A 27,297-nucleotide genomic window follows, 5' to 3' on the forward strand; every position below is an offset into this window, starting at 1 on the left:
TTTCATGCGAGTTCCAAGCACACTGACAGATGACGTTCGATTGAACCAAAACTGACACCGACGAGTGCGGCACTCAGTGCCGCACTGGCTGTTCAAACGAATGTACCATGTGTGTGCCTGTGCCAACACTAGCAAAAACGATAAAGGATAGGATAGGATAGGACGACCATTCGCCGGGAAATATGAACAGCGATAGGCATCGCGATTTGCTTCGACCGGCTCGCAGTAGGGCGCGCTGTGAATGGCTACTGTGATGGTATTTAGGGTATTGTGCTCAATTATGGAACCTTGTTGCTTGTTTTGTGCCGGGACCGTGGTGTAGGGGTAAGCGTGGTTGCCTCTCACCCAGTCGGCCTGGGTTTGATCATAGAAGGTCCCGGTGGCAAATTTTGAGACGAGATTTGTATGATCACGCCTTCCGTCGGATGGGGAAGTAAATGTTGGCCCGGTCTAACCTAAAAGGTTAGGTTAGGTGTAGGAGTCGCCTCCCTGGGTTCTGCTCGGTGGAGTCGCTGGTAAGCAGTTGGACTCACAATCCAAAGGTCGTCAGTTCGAATCCCGGGGTGGATGGAAGCTTAGGTGTAAAAAGAGGTTTGCAATTGCCTCAACAATCAAGCCTTCGGACACCTAGTTTCGAATAGGAATCTCGTAATCGAGAACGCCAAGGCAATGCTGTAGAGCGAATAATTTGATTTTTGATTTTTTGCTTGTTTTAATCCTAGAATGAAAATTTACTGTTGACCTAGTTTAGCTTTGTTATATTCTTTCACCGGATGATACAAATTTTGTTCGTTTTTTAAGGTTTCTTGAATGTCAATTATTTCAAAAAGTATTTCCATGTACAGTAGTTGTTCGGTAACTGGGCGTTGTTTAACTGGGCTGCTTTTTAACTGGACGCTCGATAACTGGGTAGTAGCCCACTTAAAAAGCAGACAAACGTCAAAAAACCAAAACAAACCAAAATGACCGAGGGGTTAATGGATGCAAAAATCATATCGATAAATAAAAAAAAAATTTCAAACTTTTGTTTTACAGTCGACTCTCTGGTTGTCAAAATCCAAGGGCCTCGACGGTCCATCAGTTTATAGAACGATGCAAAATGAAGACTCGATTGAAAATATGTTTTTCTTGGTACCCAGCTATGGGAGAGAATCATGGCAACGTCCAGCAAACAAAAACAAACTAATGTCAAACACCCTTCAAAGCTTCGTTTCGCAAAGAAAAATGTCTATGCAAGCCATGAGATAGTGACAATATTGACAACCGGAAGAGATTTTCAAAGCAAACAGAATCCAAGGGACCGTCGAGGAAGAGATCCTTCAAGCAAGAGAAAATTTCGAGGAATAAAGCCAATCAAAGTATGCAGTTTGAAGGGACTGAAGAATTCATCGATAGATGGAGCAATGATGCATTATAAATAAATTTGACCAATTTTTATTTCTATATTTCATCTGGAAAATATTATGCATCTATGGTCCCCTCGTAATTTTTTGTTCAGCCTGTCAACGAGCAACATTTGGTGACTGGGCTACGTTCTCAGCCCAGTTACCGAACAACTACTGTATTTTGTTTTTTTTTTATTTTTAAACTATAGATTAACATTTTTAAAGGGCCTAGTTTTAAATCTTCAGAATGTTTTAACTTTAAGCCTTTAATTTAAAATACTGATGATATTTCTCTAGCAAATTTTGGTCTGAAAACGGAAAGAAGAAGCTATTTTGACACATAGATGATCAAATATTTTTCGAAGTTTTTTCCCACGTCTCTGGGCAGTGTCGAGAAGTGGGGGGGGGTCAAAACAATTAAATTGAAATAACAAACCAAAGACTCAACATTTGAATGAAAAAAGTGTTTCAAAACGCATTTTACACTTGTTTAATTGTTTTGCAATAATTTGTTTTCAAAAAAATTAAGATTTGACGAGAACAAAAATTATAGCGAAAAAAAAACTTTTTGTGGACTGCACATCGAACATTTTCAAAAAATCGAAAGAACGCAGGGAAATGCATTTCCAATATTCAACTGCTTAAATTATTAAATTTTGTGCCATTTGGTCTTAAAATATTAAATTTGGTACGATTTGGGTTTTAACTCTGGATCAATGTTTGAAAATGGCGCATAAGAATGCTTGACAGTTGAAACTATTTTGCAGTATCCGAGCCAACATGTAACTACTTACCAAAAACAGTAATGTTGAAAGGTTGCTAGGGTGTTTTTTGAAAAAGTTACCTACCTGTCTTAACGTCTAATTATTCATATTGAAAACTCAAAAACGATTCAAAGAATAAAGAAAAAAATAATCTACTGGGATTTTTAAATTCCATATAAATTATTCAATCTAAAACTAACCTTTGCATCGTAACGGCAAATTAATGTGCCAGTTTTGCTGCAATTTTCAACAGAGTTTTCAAACGAGTAATTTTGTTTATCATTAAAATATTATTTTTTGTTTCTATTAAGGCTGGTACAAATTTTATTTAAAGTTTTTGTCTCCCCCCTTCAAAATTATCCCGGAAAATCAGGGGGCAAAACAATATATTTTTTTTTCAAAAAACTTAAAAATTTCAATGCAAATTTAAGTACAATCAGCTGAATTCAATTTAAAATGCGTTTCCCTGCGTTTAGAATCGCTTTTAGCATGTTTGAGTTGTTTAAAAGGTTACATAAAAAATTTCATATTTCCAAAAAAATATTGAATCAACTAAAAAGATGATTTTCAATCACTCCTAAAAGTTTCATGAAGATATTTCATGATTAAACCGAGTAAGAGACGAATTGAGCCCAAAATTTTGCCATGCGCAAAGCAGACTGTCAAACTTTATGAGCGTTTTTCTCAAAACACCGAGTTGTGCCACGATATTTCGAGATGGGATGGACCAAATAGGCTGAAATTTGAGGTGAAGACTCTCAAGACTTATCCCATGTGCATGACGAAGGCCGATTTCAAAATAATGCTTTTTTAAAAAAATACAAAAATCAAAAACTATTGATTTTTTATATGAAAATTTAAAAATATTTTTATCTATTTTTAAATAAACTTTTTGAAAATCGGTCTTCGTCATGCACACGGGATATGTTTTGAGAGTGTTCACCAAAATTTTGGTCAAAGCAGTGTTGAGATATCGTGGCACCCGTTTTTTGTAACTACTAACTTAAAACATAAACAATCGTTTAAGTAAAAAAAATGTTGAAAAGTATTACTTTTCCAAACAAGTGCTGAAAAGTTCAACTTTTCAGCATCCGTTTCAGTGCTGAAAAGTAGAAGTATTTATTACCGTCATCAGGAGTGACATTGGGTCTGGGGGGTGAAATTGGGTAATACAAATTTCAGCATTTTTTATGACCCAAGTGAAACCCTAGTGAAACATCAAATTTATATGCATTGCTTTTGTGATTACAAATTAATGTCAATAAAATGTAATAAATTCATCAAAGGTTTTGTTTAATTATGGACGGACATTTCTCACATTTAGCTATTCTTAAAAAAATGGTAATATGTAACGGACCTTTACCTTACTCTTACACATTCAAAGATTGCTAGTCGGACGCCACCGCCGTCGGCATCGTGTGCTCAGACGCAGGCAAATATTGCGCTTTCCACCAAAACCTCGGGCCTCCGAGCCATGCCGGCAGCCGTCGTCGCCGTTGAAGTCATTACGAAGCAACCGGAGCATAGTTTATAGCATAGAAACACGATTTCACTGGGTGGTAACGGGGGAATTCGGGGTGGTCTTTCTGATATTCTTAATATGTCAAAAAAAACTAGAAGAGGTCGAAATTGTAATAATTCGAAATTTTTAATAAATTATCTGGGATAATCAATTATAATTAATTTTCTATTAACGTGCACGAACCCCACGAAAATCGCTATGAGTAGTAGTGATAGCCTTATTGTTTACCCCCGGAGGGACTTCAATGCAAACTGCTCCCGGTTTTATGTATGCTCACACACACACACATTTACCGCGGAACAAATAACAAACCATCCTCCCCCCGAACCAAAAAGCCGGGCAAAAAGGCCCTTTCGAAACGGCGCATGCTTATCATTTTATGCGGCCTGTTTTTTTCTTCATTCTTTCTGTTTGTTGTCGACCGGGAGCTCCAACAGCAGTGTGTTTATGGGGGCTTTTGTGTCTATGCATGTGCCGCTTTATATGGGTGGCCCCATGTGCCCTTCGGTTCAATAGCTGAGAGCATTACTTTGCAAAGCTCTCGGGCAGCGGTCTGGGCACGAAATGGGCACAAATTTGTGCATAAAATGAATGACTGTTACAGCAAATGAGATGCACTAAATTTTGAGCGATATTTTGGTTTGAACGGAACGTGTTGTTCATATTTGAACAGTGTCGGTAGATGCACTGTCCCCCTCCATAGCGTCCATGATTGAGTGGCACGTCGACGAGTAAGCTTTTGTTGATTTGATTTGAAATTATTGAAATTGTTTTTATTTATTATTATAGTCAGGTACATTCTTTATACTTCAACCTATACTCCACTTAATTCTTCTTCAATAGCTGTTGCACAAACTGCTCCGCCTTCTCGCTCAACACCTTCTCTAGCTGTTCCTTGGGCTGCTCACCCATCTCCCCCAGGGCCTTCAGGTTGCCAAGTGCCTTCAAAAGGTCATCATTCTGCAGCGGCACAGCAACCCCCTGTTCCTCCGCCGCCGGTGCTCCACCGCCCAAGTTCAGATCGCCGATTTGGGTGAGCAGTGCCACCAGCACGTTCACAATCGTCGAGTCGATTTCGGTTTTGATGTCCGCCTGAATGTTGACTCCCACATTCACGATGTCACCGATGTTGTTGTCCTGCACGCTGATGGGACCGACGGGGACCGCTCCAACAGGTCCTCCCAGGGCACATCCGGCCAGTAGGGCGACGACGATGGCAACGGAGGCGATTGAGGATTTCATTTTTTTGAGGTTGAGATTTATTTGAGCAAGTTGACTGTTGGAAGCTCACACTGTTGAATGATAGCTGCTTGGTAAGCGGTTTGAGGTTTATATACCTGACGATTTCTTGTTGTGATTTTTTTTTTCTTATCAAAGCGCCATTGTACTGTCGAATTTCCGGTCCAATCTTTGGCGATTGATAAATCAATACAATGGATGATTCACAAGTGTGAGATACTGTTTCTCAAGACATTGCTGGAATCGAAAGCTTAACTGGTTGTTATAGTCATTGAACATGATAGATGAAAAATAACCGAACCTTTAGATGTTTATTGTGATGTGCAGTTGAATCAAAATATTGCAATCAAATTTTTTTGACAATATGTACTTTAAAAATTCATATTTTGTGAACTTTCCACAAAAAGTAAGGGAAGTTTGGAGTTTCCAAAAAAGTGTCCACATCGTTTGTGGATGCTTCATCAATTCAGAAATGATAAACTTTTGGACGATCCGTAAAACCATGAAAGGATGAGTTAGTCTCCAGAGACCACACGAGCTATCCATATCGTTACCACAAATGGATTCAAATGTGGTAATTTACAGTCAGACATTGTCCTCTTAGCTTAGTTAACAAGGAACTTATTATGACATTCAGAATTAACTTGTTTTTTTCTAAATTATAACGAGAAGATTCTTGATATTTTCACTTTTTCATGCTTTTTTGAATAAAACTATTCTTGGCACGCTGCACCGTGAATCAGGTCACCAAGAAAAGCTTTTTCCATCTAGATTTAATCCCGCATAAAAAAGTAATAGGGACAGAACATTTCACCGAATGCTGCTTTGCCGGAAGGAACATTTAACCGAATTGGGATAATTCTAAGAGAAACTTCAAATGAAACTATGAAATCTTTAAAAAAAAAACTTAGCTAGTCATTTTTTTTTTATTTTTTTGATGTTTGTTACAATCGAAGAAAAGTGAGTTAAAGCACAATTGTGAATTATTAACTGTTTGGAAACCAATAAGCAGAAAACATGGTTTTTGTTATAAAACCATTTTAGTATAACTTAGACCCGTCCTCTTAAAAAGTACATCAATGTCACTTGATACAGGGTTGCCAGATCTTCAATCTTTTATGCTTAGTCTAGCTTCACGGATAGAAATCCTGTAAGCAAATCCGGTAACTTTGCGTTGTTGAATTCGACAATAAAAATCAATCAACAATAATCAAATCACTTCAAGAATATAAACAATCAGTGAAATAAACATACGGCCAACCGATATTCACGGAAATATACCAGATCCCAAGAGAATATCAACCTGTATGCATCTGAGTGCTCCCTTTATTTTTCTGTCCCATCCGATTCCTTGCGGTCGCGTTCCCTTCCCTAGATATCCTCTCGTACACCGTACACCACACGTGGCACAAAACAATTTTCACCGGCTTATTTGGCTATTAACCTTAATTCCCCTCTTCTATCATTTCAACCTCACCGCAGGATCTCCACTCTGTGTAATACATAACAATCTTCTCCCGGTCCCTAATCGACCCCGGTCATGAAGTCGACCTCAAATTACCTTCGTGGTGACAACATTCCATGTGTAACCCGTGTGGAGTGCACGTGGACGACATGGCAAGGTGTCTGGCCCCGGATTGTGTGGCACACCGCCAAGTCGTGGTCCTCAACTAGCTTGCTATTTACAGAATAGAAATTCGATAGAAGTTCGTGCTCTTCGCTGGTTTTTCATGGTTATCTCCATATGAGAAGGTGTTGTTCTTCTAAGGAAAGATATCGCAATGTAACGGATTCTCCCAAAAGATGTATCGAGTGATGTTTCCTTTGAAGATAATCGTTTATGGCAGTGGTTCTCAAGTAGATCTGCTCAAGATAACACCAGGTCTAAAGACTTTGGAATATTGCAGGTTAAAAAAGTCCAAAATTATCCATCCTGATGATTCTCAATAAAACAACAACCAAGCTTGAGAATCGCTGAACAAGTTGTACCGTCAACGAGGTCATAATTACCCAAATAACACTCTCTTCAGCTGATGTCCTGAGCCAAGCTAACCTTATCCTTTTTAACCGTACCATCAGATCATCGTCCCAAAAGCGAGTGTCTCAATCCCAGGCTATTAACTAAATTTCCTTCCCCCTCTCTTCTCTACCCCTTTACAGAACTCACCACCACCACCACCATGCACGCCGTCGGAATTCACTCGGCGCTGGCCATCAAGCGGCAACGAAAGCGGCGCGATGTCCAGCGGAAGGTCCGCGAGCGCCGCTACAGCATACAGAGCTCCGAGAGCGGGGAAACGCACTCCCCGCACGGTTCCACCCGCCGGAAGTTCCACCCCCACAAGGTGCACATGACCGAGAACCATAACTTAGACACGAAGGTGAGTTTTTATTTGTTGGAAGAATTTGATTTTGTTAAAATTTGAAATTTTAATTCCTTTCACAGGTAGTCACAAGCATTGGAATGCTACACATAGGAGTCGTATTCGTAGTGTTCGGAATCTTTTTACTAGGTGCTGGATTTTTTCCAGATAATTTATCAAATCAACCGGCACAAACCTGGCATCTACTGGGTGAGTAAACGCTTTTCGGTGGTTGGTCACTTTTTCGTTTGACACTTGTTTAGCTTGTACCCCATTGGACGAACTGTCACTTTTTACACGGCGCTCACGCACACTATCAAAACAAATGTTTGGTAGTGTGTGTGAACTCCGTGTAAAAGGGGTGTCAAACTAAAAAGAGACCCCGTTCGTTTGACAACAGTTGGTGTCAAACCATCGAGGTTTGAAAGTAGTTGAAAAATCGGTAAATTTTAGATCGGTAAACCATCTGTCAAAATGATCAAAATTGTACCGAATATGGGTTGTCGATGAATAAAAAGGAACTTTCCTACCGAATTTCGGTAATTTTCAGTTTACCGAACTGTCCCGCAGTTGAAAATTCGGTAAACAATTTTCAGAATTTTTGTTCCTACCAAACTTGAAATTCCACCGTTCAAATTCAACCAAATCGATACGCAAAAATACGAAACGACGAAGGAATGTTTTGAATAGCCCCTTTCTCTTCCTCTAATGGCATCATTTTCCATCCCCCAACAGGCAAAGGCTCCTGGTGGAACGAGCTGATATGCACGGGACTGTTCGCCGTCGGTCTCGGCATCTTCTTAATCATCCTCAACTGTGTGATAAGCAATCGAGAGGAGCAGGACCTCGAGAGCTACGTCCAGCGGCAGCTGACACGATCGAGATCCGGTGAGTATCCGTTCGCCATGGTGTGTTCATTCCACGTGACTTCACCACATCAACTCCAACCGGAAGAGGCGAACCAGAAATCGATAAATTATTAAGCAAGTCGCAGTTTCTGGTGACTGTTTTTTGTCACTCTGGCAAATGTTGCGTCCAAAGTCGAAGAACCAAGCGAGTGTGTAATGGGCATCTTTCGTCATAAATTACGTACAACTTGGTGACGAGAGGGTTGTTTAGGAGTTGACCAGAACTTGCCATTTGGAGAGCGTTTTTTTTTTTTTCATTTTTTATAACCTTTTGAACCATAAGCCTGCCTTCTCGAGCCGTCCCATAAATGGATTAGCCATCAATTTCGGACAGACGCCAGATAATAGACTTTTGGTTGAGGCGAAAAGATTGACCCTTTTAGCTGGAACCCCAGACCGGGTGTGGACGATATTGTTTTTCAACACATTAGAGCAGTTCTCCCGAAAATCTCGTTTTGTTATTTGAAAGCATTCTAAAGAAATAATTTCCATGTCATTTTTATATCTTCTGCATGACAATCATATAAATATTGAAATGTCATTGATATGCTGAAGATAGAATACATTTTTTGGTGCATTTATTCCTTCAAATAGCGGAAATATTCCCTTTCTAATCAAACTATTATCTTCGTCATAAGAAGAGTTTGATGCTCCATTAAAGATCCAAAAATACTATTTGGGCTATAAACATACCAGCAACAGCACCACCTCAAGTAAGCTCGCAAATTTATGCCATTTACTGGCCAAAAAGATCAAATTTAATGCAATTTTAATCATAATTTCTATTTTGCGAGACCATTTCTCATCATTTTGGTGGCGCACACATCCACACGCAAGCTGAGAGGTTAACTACTTAACGAAAGTCGCCATCAATATCTTTTCACTTGCGCTAACGATTTCAAAGCGCCTAAGATATGAAATTGCTTCCAACTACCGGCAAGATGTTCTTTTGCACATTAGTTAGTCACTCACTTGAAAAATAATCCCGAAACATGAAAATAATTAGCAAGCGCCATAAAAAAAAACAAACGCGCCAATTCTTTTGACGTTTGAATTTTGACGACCCATACCAATCGAAGGCTGAAGAAAACCGAGCGAGAAGCGAAGGCAAATAAAGAGCAAAGGGTAGCCACCAACACTACCAACATGCTGGTGCAGCGCCTGTTGAAGTGAGCCAGTGATGCCAGGAAATTGTCTCTATAAATGCTTCTTTTCGTGTGTGTTCGCTTAAAATTTCTTCAATTTTGGCAGCACTAAGCAGACCCAAAAGAGCGCTGGAAATAAAAATAAAACTAAGCTGAAAATAAGGCTTTCTAGTCAGAAATTTACCAACACATTCAAAGTATGTTTACATGACAGCAGGACGTTTGTTTGCATCAGGTTTCCTATCTTTTTCTAGCAAAAAAAAAATGTCAAGCGACTTCTAGCAGTTTTTTTTTTTTTTTTTTTTGACTGACTGCCCGATATGTCAACCAACATACTTCGCAGGGCTGTGACAGCTACAGCTCACTATGGAGTATTTCCATATAAGCGAGCGGCCAAAAATATTTTTTGCTTTTCTGTGACTTTTTTGTGTTGTTTGTACTTAGTATAATGAAAACAAATGAAATTTGATATTCCTTCAAAAAAAAAAATAATTTAATTTTCGATTTTTTCATATATTTGAGGCCACATGCATTAAAGTGGTGAATTTTAATATTCTTGCTCTGTCTATTTGATGCACGGAATGGCGGTTTATGCTATGTTAAAGTTTCAGATTTACGTTCAATCTCCCTCCCCTTTTTCTTAATTTAAAATCCACCTTTCTTTGAAGACTTTGAATTATTAATTTCCTTGCATGAATCAAAATGTTCAAAATGGCATAACTCAAAAAGTGCACATAAGTGCACTTTGAAATTTGGAGACAAGTTAGGACATGGTTCAAATTTTAAGCTGCAAAATTTTCAGATCGCACAAATGCACACAAAAAAAGTATTAACAAAGTTGAAAAAACTAATTTTTGAATTAAAATCCATCTTTTTTGATTTTTATTATTTTTTTTAGCCTATAAAAGTGTGTTTTGTAAAATATTATTGAAAAGTTGAATCAATTACCTTTCTGAATATATATAATGATGCAGGAAAAAATACATAAACAGCTACACAGTACAACTATGAAAAATAATAATTTTTTTGTCAAAAAACATGTTTTTTCTTACCATTTTCGCCTTTGAAGGTCTGCAATTCAGTGAATTTTGAACCTACAACTTTTAAACTCTTAGTTTGAATGTTTATTTTCGAAAAAAAATACCAAAAAAATAATTAGACTATGTCGGGTTTTCGATTTATGGCCGCCTGAAACCCCATAGTGCAGCTCGACCATTGTTTGCATCAGAACACTGTGACGAGGAGTTCGTCATTTTTGGGTTAAATTTTATTTTTTTCACTGGGCCTAGAAAGCCTTATAGGAAAAGTGGCGTGGCCAAATGCACTCCACTGATTTGGGAAATTAAATGCTCGTAAAAGGAATAGCATAACTTTTAATAAAAGTGAAAATAAACAGAAATGTTCACAAAAAGTTGCTCTACTCGTTGGTGTACTTGGTTTTAGAAAATTTCAAGGAACACTCCACATTATCCACCATCATTCAAACACGACCTCTTATTAGGCTTAAAATGGTATATTTCCCCTATTGCCTGAAAACATTTAGGTGAAAAAGCGATTTTAGTCATCAAAATTAAACTCACAATGTTCCCTCTAAAATAAATAAAAAACAACTTATGAGACCCCAGAGAACTACTCATTAATTTTTCACCCCAACGTTCCGGTCACCGGCTCTCAGGGATAGCGGAAACCTATAATGGGCAACATCCGTCAGACCCAGAGCTGGGTGGGTCGAACTTGAAACTTCTCGGAAGTTGGATTGCTAGCAGCATGGCTTTGACAGGGACACTAAAGTGAACTCTTAAATTAGGTCCAAATCACAATAAAGCATCAACTTTTCTGGGAGGAATATTTTTCCACTTTTAAAAGGGAAATGAAACGAAAGCATCAACTATCCGGCAGCAGTTTGGGTAGACCCAAAGTGAAAAATAAAACCCACCAGCAAAAAAAAATCGCACGCAAATAGATCCGATTTCCCACGGGGGTAAAGATAACGCCGCCCGGAACAATCATCCGGCCAACGCCGTAAAGTTCGCCCTACAATCTTGTCCCTTTCGAGAAAGATTCTCCCGCAGGCGTTATTAATACTATATTTCCAGCTCAGCGGCTCTTATGAAAATATCAAACCGTAATTGAAATCGATTTTTTCGCAAATGACATCGTTTATAATGGGTGGAGAGAGGGGTGCAGCAGGGGAGGTGGGTTGAGCTGGGGCATTGACGCCCGCTCGATAAGCCCCAGCTGACACCCCGATCTGGACGCTGATGTCGGACCAACGCCGGATGGGATAACCCCTTTGGGGCGTTTGAGATCCCTTTTTTTGTATGAACGATGGTGGTTGAAGAAGACGAATTCAAAGTTATTTATTTCTTGCAGAAAATTTTGTATGCAAAATAACAAAAATAACTTGGTTTTAAGCACTGATTGTCTCACTGAGATTTCAATTGAACTGATGAAAATGGTTTTCTTCAGCATTTAAGTTGTTTCAATGATTTTGTTAGTATTTGAGTATAGATTTGATTGAAACTAAAGGTTATGAGAATCAATTAGTCACGCGTATCTCAAAAGTGATAAACATCCAGGTGAGACAGTTATTCGTTAATGATTAGTTCAGTTGTACATTTGCTAGTGCCGTCAACTGGGGCGAATCGGGACTGACGCAAACTGGATTTAATCAGCTATTAAAATAAGCCTGAATTACCTGCACAAACAATCCGCAGACTCAAAATAAAGGCAACCAAAGCAATATTTCGCAAACCAAACCACTCCAATATCACCGATTATAAGCCAGCCATTGACATTTACAACCAGCTCGAACTGGGTAAAATAAATCAATTTCCAATCATCTAACGCAACGCAACGCTGCCAACGCGTGGCGTTTACCTTCCATTTTCGACTAACGATGTTTAATCGGTTAATATTGTGTGAGTGCCGAAATGTGAGCTTTCCCCCCAAGATTTCGAAATCCTGTAAGGAGGATGTCGGATGGAAATGTGAGCTTCTCCTTGCAAGAGTTTCGTGGGTTTGTCAAAAAACTTTTTCTTTTCAAATGTCAGAAGTAGGGGGGAAGTTGCTGACATTCAAGCTTCAACAGCTTTTCGGCGGGGGGTGACATGTGATTGTTATGAGCTTATTTTTAGCCATCAATCAAAGGGTAAAGTTTCTTTTATTGTGAAAAGTTGGGAACAAGATTTGAGGTGGGATTGGAAATTGATTTTGCAATGCGAGACGAATTAATAAGAGTTAACTTCTTTCCTTTTCAACCAGGTCACCGCTTGGAGCGAGACGTCGAGACTGGTGGCCTTACGACACGCCACCACCGCAAAGCCATGCAAATCCAGAAGGGTGCCGCCGAAAGGGGCTTGGACGACCTGTCCAACTCGAACATTCTGCTAACGCCAACCAGTAGCGAGGTGGTGACCCCCACAACTCCCTCCGGAGGTAAGTCCAGCGGGTTTCAGCGTTTCTAAGTAACTTCTGCGGAAGAAAAAAAAACACTCTTCTCTATCTACCTCTCTACCTCTGTCTCCTACTCGAAAGTAGGTTTTATACTAATCTAATCTGAAGACAAGTTAATCTTCCATGCTCTTGGTTACTTTCGTCCATCTCACACACTTTTTCTTGTTCGCATCAGTTTTACTTTAATTTAAACTCACCACAAACCATGCGTCTCCATCTTGTTTGCCACTCTATGCCACTCCTAGGCGGCACGTGCATTTCTCATATACTCCACAAGCTTGTTCGACTTTTCCGTTCATTTTACTTGTTTGACATTTTTTATTCTACTGAACTCTTCATCGTTGTCTCCCGAGCCTCTCAACCCCTTTCGATTTGGGATCAACAACCACTTTACCTCCCCCCCTCTCTTCTTGAAGAAGATAGCACTCTGAGGGTAGAGAGTACTTTTATCGATGCTGTGGGACCCCATCGTAACGAGAAAATATTGTTTTTGAATTATGCTGGCTCTATTTGCGTACGTCATGTACTACCATCCAGCAGCTTGAGCTTGACTTGAAACCGTTCTTCTGGCTTATCTGCTTCTGCTAGCATCACTTGACACCCTCTAGATTGCAAGGCTCCAACCTCCTCATTTACATGCAGTCCATCGGATCATTCGGAGTGTGCTACACCAGGATAACCGGGAGAGTGCTTCAAGCGTGTGCAGGGTGATATCCTCTGGATGGATGTTTGAACGCGTCAAGTGTTTGGTGCCGGAGTACAATTTCATTTTGATTAGCTCTGGTCTGACTTCTACGACTGTAAGGATGTGGGACCTGCAATTCCATGCCAAATCATACCACAATGCAACCGGGAGATTCGAACCAAATTAAGTTCATTTTGTACCATTCTTTGCTTTATTTATTTGCATTGTTTTTTTCTAACATTATTTACAAAGAAATCTTACAGTTTGATTGTATTTATTTTGTCATTCCGACGTCGTCGTGCTATCTTGTCGCACCCGCCATTTCGACGTTCCGAGAAAAACGCGTTTTTAATGTTTGACCTGGAATAACCAAAAACGAAAGCACGCAATGTAAACAATAACAAACACGTTTTGTTTGGCTGACCTTTATGTGCACTGTCCCGAAGTTTGGTTAAAGTTGGTTGCTGGAGTCCAGAGTTATAATTTACAAATGTTTACGGCAGTCTAACTTGTACGTGCGTCAAACACGTTCTGACCTGAAATGCCTTTGGCCAGTTGTCGCACTTACATCAATTTTCAATATTGAATTATTTCGGATTTCATCATTCAGAATTTGAATCGAATTTTGGGGATCTGTGAAGGTCAAAAGGTGAGGCATTGTGAGCTGCACTAAATGGCGTTCTTAAGTCAATTTGGCCCAAAATGCACGTACGACAAGTTAGCACGACGGCGCCGATTTGCGTAATGTTTGATATGAGAGGACCAAAAAAGCCAAAATTATTTTTTTTTGAATAAAAATAGTTGTTTTTGAAAAGTTTTTTTTTTTTTTTTTTTTTTGAAATTAAATATGTCTTTATTGAACTTTCTTATAATAATTACATTTCTTTTACATGCTAAGTGGTATGGCCTAATGCTCTTCATCTTTGTTGTATTTTTCGTTTTATTATTAACTGATCACATATATTTTATTTACTTCAAATTGTTTTACATTATTGCATTGAATCGGATACATTTGGGTTAAAAAAGAAAAAAAATCACTTTAACATCTAATCCTAACTTAAAACTAAAAAACTAAATTCATTGAAATATTCAAAATCATTAGAACGAGTAAACTACGAACTGTACTTCAAGATGAATGCTCCAAGAATTCTTACTTGTTCCTGACGAGTTTTGCACCCACGCAAAGTTGTTGTCATCTCGATGAAAATGTTCAGAAGTTCTTGTGGAGAAAACAGGTCACTACTGCCTTCATCCGTTGATGCTGGTTGGTTTTCCCTCGGTTGCTGACTGAAGCCTGGAGGTGTTGTATGCTCTGCAACTCTTTGCCGCTGATTCAACGGCAATGGCTGCAGATTTGGAACCACTCGAACAGATCCCGCTCCAGGTGACGCCAAAGCAGGAAAATCCACGTCCGTGAAAGTTGGTGGTGTTTTGCGACGATTTGGTTGGTGCCTCGTCGTCGCTTGCTGCCGAATTTTTACAAACTCAGCTCGTTTTGGGCAGCTTCGATTCTTGGTAGAATGGTCGCCACCGCAATTGAAGCATTTGGCTTCGATGTTCTCGTTGATTGTTTCGCAAGCTTGAGTTTTGTGCTCACCTCCGCAGGTTGCACAACGACTCTTGATGAAACAGTTCCTTCCACCATGTCCAAACTGCAAGCAGTTCAAACACTGTGTCACGTCACGGTGCACTGGACGAAAACGCTCCCAAGTCACGATGATGTTGAAAATTGCCCGAACTGCTTTCAGCTCAGACGGCGTTGTCGATCCTTTCTCGAGATGAACCAGGTACAGTTGATCACGATACTTGATGTCCTTGTTGTGTCTCGTCATCTTGAAGACTTCGATCACGTTCAACTTAAGAGTTTTGAGCTCTTCTTTCAGCACACTCACATCCATGTCATATAGGCCACGGAGGACCTGTTTCATGGGGCGTTTACCTGGATCGTCATGGCTGTAGTATTCAATCTTTGTGTTGTTCAGGAAATCTCGAACGTAGTTGTAATCCTTTCTGGTAGGTAGCACAGGTTTCTCCTGTCTCGTCAGAGGCGCTGGAGCAGAAATCCCACGTTAGAGGAAGGCCATGCCCCGGGGGGCGTAGTGCCAATAGTTTCGTTTCGTTAGTTGTTATCCTTTCTGCCTGGTAGCAGAATTTTGAGTCCATGAGCACACAAGCGAATGGAAGCTCGTAATGCACCAGATTTGATAAATCCGGTCAGCCACTTTCGCACCGAGTCCGATGACGATGTTTTCACAAAAATGGGTGGCAACTTTTCCCGTCGTTCAAATTCTTCCTTCTCGCTCACGTCCACAGGGAGGGTAGCGAACTGGTTTCCAGACGAATTTTGAGCGTCCTTGCTCAAACTGCCTGGCTTTGCAGGTAGCGCTTCGGCATTCTTTAGCTTCTTCAAATCTGCCGATCCTGCTGGTGAGGACCGCCTCTTTTTCTTGCCCTGAGGCATTTTTTGCACTTTTAAAGCACTTTTCAGGAGCTAAAATCCAGGAGTACCTCACTGATTGGTGGTCCACAAAGGAATGTTGTTTTTATCAACTCGAAAAAAAATCATTTTAAGTTGGAAAATATGGCTGAGATTTCCTATTTGTTAATCTGACTTTTGGTTGCTGCCTCGCAAAGAGTAAAAATCATGCAAAATGAGTTTTTTTTCTGTGAGTGCTTCTAGCCCTGATTTTTCAATCGGAGATTTCCAGTGTCAAAAAAATATTTGTGAAATTTTGTCTGTTTTTTCAAAAATATGAGGAAATAACAAAACAATTTCGACATCGGATCAACAGATATCACAGTTTGAAAATTGTAGGATTTTAGGGAAAAAAAACTCAGAAAACCTCTACTACTTTTTTGGCAAAACATTTTACAAAAAAGGTTGTAAGTTTTAAAACTTATAGTCTAGTTTTTTTCCCTTTAGTTTTTGTCCTTGAAATTCCACTTTTTTCGAATAGTTTCAAAGTATTTAATTTGTGAAACAGATTCAAGTCGATTGACCCACATTTAAAATAATGTTATGATCGAATTAACTTTTTGTGAATTAGGTTGAAATTTATGATGACCGAACGAACACAGTGGAGTACATTACATAGATAAATCGTTATTTGTTTTAGATAAAACTTTACCTGATAAAGTTCAACCTCATTCTTAAGGATTCTATTCTCATTGGTTATTCTATTTGAAAAAAAAAAAAACAATTTCTTCAAAAATCTAAAAACTAATTCTTCGTATGGAACTCAACAAAAAATATTTCACAATTTTCAAAAAAAACATTAAAAATTCAACTTAAAGAACAGTGCGCCTCCATGAATTTAACAGATGAAACGCATGGTATTTGACAAAATTGAACTGGAATTATTCTCCACCTACGTGAAGCATTCAGGCCCAGTGGTCCAGTGGGAACTGGCAGCTGAAAGTGATGGAAAGGATCGGTACGTTGAGCTGCTGCTGACGTTGTGCTAATGAAGCGCGCACACACACACACACACGACGTTGTTTTCCGGAACCGAATTTGATTAGAAAATTTCGAAAGCTGTACTTTGGTGGGAATTCATGCTCATGTGGGTTGGGAATTATTAGAGATGCATCAAATGCGAATAAAATTTCAAAATTTAGTTTACTTCAGGAAATATTTTCATGAGTTGTGTTTGTTCAAGTGGTTGCTCTTTATTTTTCAAACTCATTCTAAACTATTTGTTTATGAAATCAGTTAAATTAAAACCCCACCCACACCACAAACTGCCTCGAGCATCGCCATTGCTTCAGAAATAAATTGCAATTTAGAGCTCCCGTCACATAACCAGCAGAGCATGCAACAATTTCTCCACCCTTTTTCACCCCTCCGTGCACCGAGTGCCAAATTAATGTCAAAAGCTTTTAATACTTATATTCGCCACATCCCTTTTTCCACTGTTCTGCTCGAAAAGCTCCAAAAGCTGCGAGAAATGGCCCACAATTTCAATTACAGGTAGCCGTTTTCCCATTTGCTCGTTCTCTTTCACCCGTTTTTCATTCATGCATTTTCCAAGCGTTTTGTCTCATTTTCGCTGTCTCTTCCACACCTCCATTTGCACACCCCCTCCCACCAACAATTTGGCGCCAAAACGAGGCCGACCATGCTTTCGGCCAAGGCTCGCGGCCAAGCCATTGACCCAAAATTAAACCCTTAAACAGCTTGGCAGCTGCGATCAAAGCTTCGTCTTTAGTGGATTTTTCATGAGGGGTTTTTCCATTTTTATACCGCGCGCCAAAAATAGCACTTGCGGGGTGGGGAACATCACGTACAAAATCAAAATCAGTCCAAATTCGATACACATTCAAGCTTTATTTTTGGCTGATCTGGCGGCAATTTTGCAGCTTTTATTCTGCTTGAAAACCCCAACTATGTCTAGCCACATATATCATAATCTTGTCTCGTTCTATGTTTCTGCTTCGATTTTCGATTATCACACCACAAAAACCCCAAAAAAGGATACGCACTATAAATCGCCATCTGAATGGCGAATATCAGAAAACAACTATTATTCAACCCACATATTATCGAATCAGGCAAGTTTTTTTGCTGTACTTTGCCACCTGTCATGTGCCGTTCATATAGTTGATGTAGCTTCATAATTGACATGTGATGTGGCTCGTTTTTAATTCACGCTCGGGGCCGGCTGCAAATTATTCATTGTAAATTTCTAAAAATACGCTATGCTCGCTTGTGTACCCTTGCATCTGTGTTTGTAAAAAGAAAAGATAACTAAAACTGTTGTATGTCCCCAAAAATAAACAAATCCCAACTCTTTTCGTGGTATCATATTTGACGTTTTTAACTTTAAATTTAAAAGAAACATGGCCATCAAATCAATCATTAAATCAATTGAAAATAAAATTCAAATACCAACAAAAAAGATATGATCATCAACATTTACCAATTTTCATCAATCAATTTATGCATTCAAAATTTACTACAATGCTATGTTTGAATTGCATAAGGTACTAGACTTTAAATATTTTGTATCATACATCAGGCCATACTCAACCAAATCAGTTAAAGCTCAAGAGGTGATTTTTTTGTCATCTAAAACATATCCAAAAACGATTACTTTCTCAAATGGTTATTTTGCGCAACAATTGTCACCTTATATTCAATAGCAAAAGTAAATTTTAAAAAATGTGACTCAAAATTTTACTCTTTCCAAATATTAGTCGATTTTATCAAAATTTTGGTATATTGATTTCGTAATACCAAAGAGAGAATAAATCAACACTGCCGTTTGATTTCAAAATGTTTCTTTCTGGCTGCAAAAAAGACAAAAATCAGACATGTTTTAATTTAGAAAGGGGTCGTTCGTCCCCACCGTCACGAAATACGCTAAAAATAAAGAGGATTGATGCTGAAAGGTAAAAAATACATCATGTGACGAGGAAAACTGGCATAACTTTTTTGATTCGGTGTGAGTTGGTAGAGTTTGGCGAAAACGATGCAATTGTTTTAGTAAACATATTTAGATTTAACTACAGCTAGTTTTATAGAAGTCCTTGTAGATAAAAGACACCAGTTATTGGTACTAGCATAAATAGCCGACTTCGTTTTTAGTTTTACAGAAAATATGTTCAAAAAAAGAACTAATTTGATTATAAAAACTTTGATTTATTTTTTCATTTATAAACACTAGGACTTTTTTTACCGAATTCAGTAGTTGATAAATTGGTTAAGTTTAGATCGGTAAACTATCTGTCAAAATCAACAAAATTTTGCCGAATCTCGGTTGTACGCTGAACAATAATCAACTTCATTACCGAATTTCGGTAATTTTCAGTTCACCGAACTGTTCAGCTGTTGAAAATTCTGTAAACTTTACTAAATTCGGTAAAAAATCTAAGTGTGTATATTGTTAGGTACTTTAAAAATATCTACAATTGAGAAATCGAATGTCATGTTATAGGATGCACAGAAAAAAAAATCATGGTAATGTTACATCTGTCAGAAAAAAATGTGTAATTTTACCTCTGAAAATGTGTAATTTTACCACTTTTCTGTTGTTATGTCGCTTTTTCAGTCTAAATTGAGGTAAAATTACATCATAAAAGATGTAATATTCATCCTTCCAAAATTACACCTTCCGAATTTCAACAATTTTTTCATGTGTGTTGAAATGTATAAAATTAAATCTTCTTCGGAAACTTATGAATAATCCAAAATATCAAAAATGTTCATGAGACATTCAAAAGCCCCGTATCATTTATCTTTGTTGATATGTTGCTCAATCATTCCATCAAAGTATTGTTACTTTATGTTGTACATACATTTTATTTTTATAGCCTGATTTTTTATATACTTTGTTGCTCAGAGTATTTCTTCCAAAGTACCCACCAACTTTCGGCTATAGCTCCTTCGTTCAAAACGAACTTTCAAAAAAGAAGACAACTCCCTATTTTGTTCAACTATCTCCAAACCTGAACTCCCACGTGTCTCTCTTTCTCTCTCTTTCTCTCTCTCTCTTTTCTCTCTTTCTCTTTCTCCCCGTTTATTTCCCAGTGTCCACGGTATCTGTTATACCCCTCATGAGCTATAAACCACAACTTGAGCTATTGATGTGATATTACTACCGCCCTATCATTCGTATCGTCTCGTTCTAAGCGTCCAATCGTATTACTACCACTACCACTACTACCACTACAACTACTACCGCTATTAACGATACTAGAAAAATGCCAAAGAATACCAAAACACTAGTGAGATAAGTCCGTGTAACGTGTTGAAATCGTATAACGTGTACCGCGTGTAACGTGCGTAAACGTTAGAAGCAATCACTACCAGAGAGTACAAAGTAACCATAAGTACCCCCACCCCCCTCCGTTTTAAATGTCCGGAATATGTCCGCGCTTCGAACCGTTCAAGCGAATGTCTCGTGAACTCGTTGCCTCCCAAGTCGAAGAATAACATAGAACAAAAAAAAACTCAAGAACATCGTATAAATCCCAACAAAAAAAAAGTACAGAAACATATGAATGCGATTTAGGGTATGTTCTTTTTTAAGGTTATGTTAAACAATCTGTTTGGTGTCGTTTCCGTTAACCTTTTTGTACCATATTACAAATAGCTTTTGATTGTTTTGCATTTTTGTTTAGTTTTGATTTTTAGTTTATGTATATCATGGCTTCCATCCCTCGATCCATCGAGCGAACATTTTAAGCTGCCCCCTATTTTTCCATGATTTCGGTTTTGGCTAGCTTTTGAAACTCCATGTTTCACTCTATTTCTCTTTGATGCGCAAGAAAATCTGTGTGGGCTACATGATCAATGGACTCTTTTCAAACGAAATTTTTGATCGGCGATGGTTTTTGTTATTCTGTAAATTTTTGAAGTCTTTGTTCTAATTTGCACCGCACTGTCATTCTGAGTGATTCTGTCCTCTATCTCTTTGTCTAAATCTTACTCTAGTTTACTGTAGCTTTTTGCAACGAGAGCATGTGGGGGAATCGAGTAAGTTGCACTGCTGCTTTTACAACGGTTGATGCAACTGCAGTGCAACAAGTTTGCAACTTTGTTTATGGATCTTTTTTTGTATATTTCGTAACATGCTTTTCTTGTAAAAAGTTGCAGTAAATGTCCATGAAACAACAACAATAGATTTCTCAGTGTATTTAAATTGGATTTTGCTTGGACAAATGTTTTTTGTTACTGTTAGTGAACTAATGCATTTAAAAATAAATCTCTAATATAAATGTTTCTATTTCCTCCCAACCACAAACTCCACCCCAGCAGTACTCGGAGCATCCGGTGAGATATTGCTAGAGAAGATCCTGGAGGAGGACAGCAGTTACGGTGATCCGGATTACTACTCGCGGAACGCCGGACAATCGCCGCCGGGCGCCGATAATGACAAGCGGTTGCTGCTCGGTAATGGCCATACTGGCGCCATCCACATGACCGATATCTAAACCACATCATCAGCAGCAGTCCCAGAATCGTCGCGGGAAATTCCATCACCAGTTGCACCAGAACCAACCACAACCATCAACCGAGGGTCGAGCACATAACCTCAAAACACCACACAACGGCGACGTAAGTACCGGCAAACCCGTATAGTAAAACCGCGGAATGGTCCCTTCCCAGTCTCCTAGAATAAACTGATTTTTCTACATGTATTGACCGTTAAGCATTAACCACACAAACATATACAAACAGTCAGTCACATTTACAGTTCAAGTACGTGAAACATATAAAAAAAGAAATCAAATAAATCAAATCATTAGCCCCCATAACCATGCACACACACTCAAACACACACAGATGGACGTGACTAAGCTACCCTTCAGCGGACTCTTTCGGCACGGTGGACTAACCATACGGAATAGTTTCGGTAAAATTTATATGGCTTCCATCTTGTACATCTTGTAAAATCTTGTAGATCAACGTGACTTCGGTTAAAAGGTCAGAACTACTTTCTGTTTTTGTTTCAACGATAGGTGCTTCAACTGAGTGTTTAGAAGAAAGGTTAACAAAATTCCGTACGACTGACCCACCGTGCAAACGACCACCAACAAAAATCGACGCTGCAACATAGATATATAAATGTGCAACATTGCTGAATTTACTAACTCTAAGAAAGATAAGCTATACGCCGAAATTAGCTGCGAAGGCTGCGAACCACTTGGCAGAAAGCAAGAGCAAACGATTCAGTCCCTCAAAAAAAATACAGCACTAGGGTGGCCCAAATACTACGATGTAACACTGAACTACACTGGAACCCCATCCCAGTCTCGACGTTCTAGCAGGATTCTAGCAGAATTCTTAGAGAGCTGGATATTCTTAGAGCATTCTAGCAGAAATGTTCTACCGTTCTAGCAGGATTCTGACAGAACCAGCTCTGCTAGAATATTTCGTGACTGGGATGGTTTGACATCGATCGTTGTCAAACCATCAGGGTCATTTTCAGTTTGACAACCCTTTTACACGGAGCTCACACTTACTACCAAACGTTTATTGTGATAGTGTGAATGAGCTCCATGTAAAAAGTGATAGTTCGTGTTTTTTTAGATTGACTTTGTCAAACCAAAGGGTGTTCAAACTATAAAGTGTCAAACGAAAATGTTTCCAACCACGGAAGGTTCAGTGTAGTGTAGAACCCCTTTGATTTGACAGCTTGAGCTTAGTTGAGAACTGTCACTGTCACTGTCACTTTTGACTCAATGCTTACCCACACTGCTTTAACGAATTTTTGATAGTGTTCAACCGTGCGCGCCATGCAAAAATTGTGTTAAATTAAAACTTTGATGATTCGACACCGTTTGTTGAAAAACCATTTTTATGTTGGCAACTAACGCTCACACACACAACCAAATGTTTGTTTTCATGAAGTACGTGAACGGGGCTTTAAAAGTGACAGTTCGTCACTTTTTAAGTTAAATTTGTCAAACCAAAAAAATATTAAAAAAGTTGTGATTTTAGAGATTTTAGAGGTCATTTTTAAATACTTTAATTCGAAAATAATTCTGTTATCAGTTTGAAGCAAGTGTCGAAATCGTGTAAAGGGGATGTGGTGGTTAAAAATTATCGTGGTGAATTTCTTGTCATAAAATTATTGGTTGATGAATGTTGAAAGAAATTTGCGTTTATTTGTGTGTATTTAATTTCTTTTCAAAGTTAACAGTGACAGTCATTTTGTTTTCAGATATCGACTCAAATTTGATAGAGTTCTTCTGTTTAATAGTTTTTTGAACACTTTTTTTAACAAAGATTGCTTTCAATTCAAACATCTTCTATAGCAGTCAAAATACAAAATTCCACACAATAAGTGAGTTTCCATGTTATAACTAAGTTTTCAACCACAGTGGGCCACCCTAGTACCCATTTATCATATCCACCAAAAAACGCCGCAGCAGTAGTTAATTAGCAGCTAAAACATAATCAAGAACCCGCAGTGAGTAATCAAGATGACTCCACCAATCAGACTAGTTCAACACACAGACAGACATCTTTCACTAACACACACACGCACAGTAAAGAATATGGGATTCCGCGGGCGGTGCCCAAAACTTCCCAGCAGATCAAAAAAAAAACTTGCATTGAACTACATCGGCATTTATGCTAGTTGAAACATGGCTGAACATCGGTTTTATATCCATTTTTTCGAACAAAAAAATCAAGAATAAAACACAACATACACAAACACATTCGTTAATCTGTACGCTTGCCAACACTCGTCGAAGTTTTCATATATCGCTGTGTATAGTAAAGGGACAAACATTAACAAGAAAAAAAGGTAGAGGCATTTATATATAAAACAAATGTTTGTGATCGAACAAGACAAAAAAAAAACAACCAAACAAAAAGCATGCATAACAAGGAATCAGCTCGAAAATAAATGTATTTGATTTAAAATTTTTGATGTTTGTCACCAGATGTCGTATATATGAAAAGAGCAAAATTTGAACACATGTTGAACACCGTACTTAAATTACATTTCATAGCTATTTAAAGAAAGAAAAAGAAAACAACAAAAACAGAACATCATGAAATATCTAGATAAAACTTTTATTAAATCCAATTTAAAACAAAAACTCTTATAGCGCAAAGTGTAAACGTTAAGCAAAACTACACTATTTGTACAACACCATCAGAGAAAAAGGAAGAAGAAGAAAGAAAAACGTTCACAAATTTCTCTCTGCACTCCAAAATACCAAAAAAAAATAAACAAAAAAAAGAGTTTAAATACAATCGGCAATCGCAGTGCAAATGCGAACCACAGCTAATCTTCCATGAACGCATTTTATGATTTTACTCCGAAAAGCATCATCTCTACGCAATTCAGCGTGTACAGTCGCCTTCCGTCACGTCACGTCACTCCCCTGAGTTAATTAACGTTTTCGCGGGAAGTTTGCCTCAATCATGCCGGAAGGCCGGCCGGTTGCCAGACGCCCCGCGGAACTCTGTGCGGGAGAAAGTTATTTGGAAGTCTGTTTGAAGTTATTTTCCCGGGTTGAGCGCGGTTTGATACACTTGTTGGCTGAATGTCCTGGAGGGGCGAACCAAACAATTTTCTTGGATTGTAATTAATATGTTATAAGTGGGCGTAGGGCATTCTCATGGTATAACTTTCGAAGCTTCGCCGTCTCCTGGCAACACTGAAGCTGTGTGCTGTAAAATTTTAGAAGCAGAAAGTTTCGAATGAAACATTCACAGTCAATGCCCTTAGGGATACTGATCGACATAGGTTTGGTTAATATGGGTATCAAGCTTCATGGTTCACACACTAAAAATCCCGATTATGTCTGTAACACAATTGGACATTACATTTTAAAACACAATGACTAAAATTTAATAACTTTTTCAACAAGAGCGTTGAGAAAATTCTTTGTCAAATTGGTCATGTGTAACATAACCACCTGCACATTTTTTGGCATTTTCAAAATCGGTTAAGAAAACCTGTTTATGAGGGATGCTCTTTTTTATTAAGTTTGCCTGAACCTGAATTTCAATATTATTTTTTTTTTATTTCACATCAATCTAATTCGGGTTATTGTTGAACAAGAAGTACGTCATTTTATATTTGATTTTTTATCACTTCAATTCCCAAAATAGCTATATTTTGAATTTCGATTTTTTTTTGTTTTAGAGTATTAAAAAATGCATCTTTTGCGCTAAAGTTTAGGATTGTGCAAAATCTGGTACCAAAGTTATAAATTTTAGAAAAAATAGGTTTTTGGTAAAAATCTAAAATATTGTCAAACGGCAAAAATGATTTTTTAATTTCAAAATCAAATTTTAAAATCGCTTGGCACATTTTTTGATAAAATTCTAGGCATTTTTTGGTTGATTGTTTTTCTCAAAACGTTCAGTTTTATGCAGTTGAAGAAAAAGCATCTCTGCACAAAATATTATCGAAAAACTGAGAAAAATTCCTAAAAATTACATTATTGCCTTTAGCACTCGGAATGCTGGTTGTTGAGATACAGCATCTTGAAGCTCAATAAATGACAAGAATTGGTGTTTTACCCCTTTCAAAAAGTTATTGTTCATAAATTTTTCATTAAAAAATGTCCAAATTATTTTTATTGGAAAAGGCAGAAAATTACTCAAATGTTCCACTTTTCGACATTAAAAGTCGAACCAATAATTTCCGAGATATTGTGAGATGAAAAAAGTGGGCATAAAATGACATTGAGAAAACGTATTTTTCACAAAATTTCAACTTTCAGAAGCTGTTTCGCGATCAGCAAAGTTAAAGAGGGAAAATTTTTGATAATTTTCTTAGCTTTATATTTTTATTTCTGCAGGGATGAAACACCAAACTTCGCCAAAAAAGTGTCAAGTCATTTTCTATTACAAATTTTATTTTGCATTTAACATAATTTTTGGAATCTTTTATGACAGTATTTAAGATTTTTCCCAAAAATCACATTTAAAAAAATCATTTTCAGTTGTAAAATCAAATTTGCAATTGAAAATGACTTTGTCTGGTTGATTTTTCTCGCTTCTAAACTAAAGCTCAAAAGATGCCCTTTTATGTTTCCTTATTACCACGTTAAATTTTTAATGAGCTCTCGAATTTCAATTAAAAAGTATGTATTTTGTAAATTTAACTTTTCGTGATAAAAAGAAAAAAAAATGGATTTTGATTACCTATATTTTCTGGGAAATTCCAATCACCTAAAACTTCTGCGAAGACAGAAAATTCCATCTTAAAACACAGATTGTCATATATTATGTACCCATTTTATATGACCAGCCCCCAAAATTTTATGGAGACTTGTATGAAGAACAATAATAATTTAAAATGGCTTCTTGATAAAAAAAAGTAAAGTAAAGAGTAAAAAAAATACAAAATTAAAAACCTCGAAAAACATACGAAACTCTAGAGAATTACTCAATATCAAAATATTAAGTAACTATTTTGGTAATTAAACAATTTTTATACACACAAAAAAATAAAAAAATGTATTCATTAACTTTCTCTTCTCTGCCCATACCTGTCAGATTTTGGTTTGCCTAATTTTACGAGATTTTTTACTCGATATTTCGCCAGATTTTTACACTTTTGACCAGGGGCTCGTAACTCTATTTTCAAGTCTAATTGATTGGTTTAGAAAATCTGACTAAATAATCATATTTTTTGTAGTATTTACAACCCTAACCAGGGATGTTATTTTCTCGTTTCCTCGCCGATGGCGAGGGCTTTTAGATATCGTCCCTCGCTCAAATTATCAAATTTTCGGCGTTCTCCCAAAACTGCATCAAGAGAGCGAAGCGAAAACGACGCCGATGAAATAGCGAGCAACGAACAAACCGATGCGTAAGACGGAAAAAAATCTCTCACACAGCCAGTCCTCTCGCTCAAAAAACAAGAGAAAGAGCAATCATGAAATTCTCTCGCCCGTAAGCCCTGTAGAAATGAGTTCATTTGTGTGCGTGAGCTCCAGTGTATGTATACAGCAATTTCGTGTGCGTGCCTCTCCGGTTGGAATGATAGTTCCATCGGAGCCAGCGAGAGGGTATTTCTCGTCGATGTGATGGGCTTTCGATATTCGCGATAGCAAGCCGACCATCACTCGGCTGCGAAAGAGAAGAGAAATTTTAAGAGACGAGGAACGCACCGAAATATGCATCAATGATAGTGCGATGGTGATGGTTTACCTACCCTGACCCTAGCAAGAAATATCTTCACTTCAACACTTTCTATGACCCAAAAATCAAAATTTTCAAAACTAGCCTATAATTTTTGTATGGTCATAACAATCATTTCAATCATTTTCCCATCATTAACTCAATTCTTTTTTCAAAATTCAGGCCTGAAAGGTTTAAAGTGCATCGTTAGCCAGTATTTGGAATATACA

At 37.9% G+C, this 27,297-nt stretch overlaps 1 protein-coding gene across 16 annotated transcripts in view; it reads left to right on the forward strand.

Annotated features, from left to right (window-relative positions):
* The window catches only part of LOC120421136 (uncharacterized), a 42,183-nt gene extending 17,962 nt beyond the window's left edge, over positions 1-24,221 (forward strand). For 10 of the 16 annotated variants that reach the window (XM_039584306.2, XM_039584300.2, XM_039584303.2 and 7 more), the window contains 5 exons: positions 7,071-7,291; positions 7,357-7,483; positions 8,009-8,161; positions 12,591-12,764; positions 21,224-24,221. In XM_039584306.2, coding sequence (XP_039440240.1) covers positions 7,091-7,291; positions 7,357-7,483; positions 8,009-8,161; positions 12,591-12,764; positions 21,224-21,402 — 834 coding nt within the window. In that variant the 5' untranslated portion in view covers positions 7,071-7,090 and the 3' untranslated portion in view covers positions 21,403-24,221. Of the gene's footprint in view, positions 1-7,070; positions 7,292-7,356; positions 7,484-8,008; positions 8,162-12,590; positions 12,765-17,396; positions 17,438-17,940; positions 18,019-19,996; positions 20,482-21,223 lie in introns of all 16 variants that reach the window. The other 6 variants (XM_039584314.2, XR_005605944.2, XR_005605945.2 and 3 more) reach the window with 6 other exon arrangements.
* Positions 24,222-27,297: the final 3,076 nt, after the last annotated feature.

This window comes from Culex pipiens, chromosome 2, assembly GCF_016801865.2.
Source record: "Culex pipiens pallens isolate TS chromosome 2, TS_CPP_V2, whole genome shotgun sequence".
Classification (NCBI taxonomy): domain Eukaryota; kingdom Metazoa; phylum Arthropoda; class Insecta; order Diptera; family Culicidae; genus Culex; species Culex pipiens.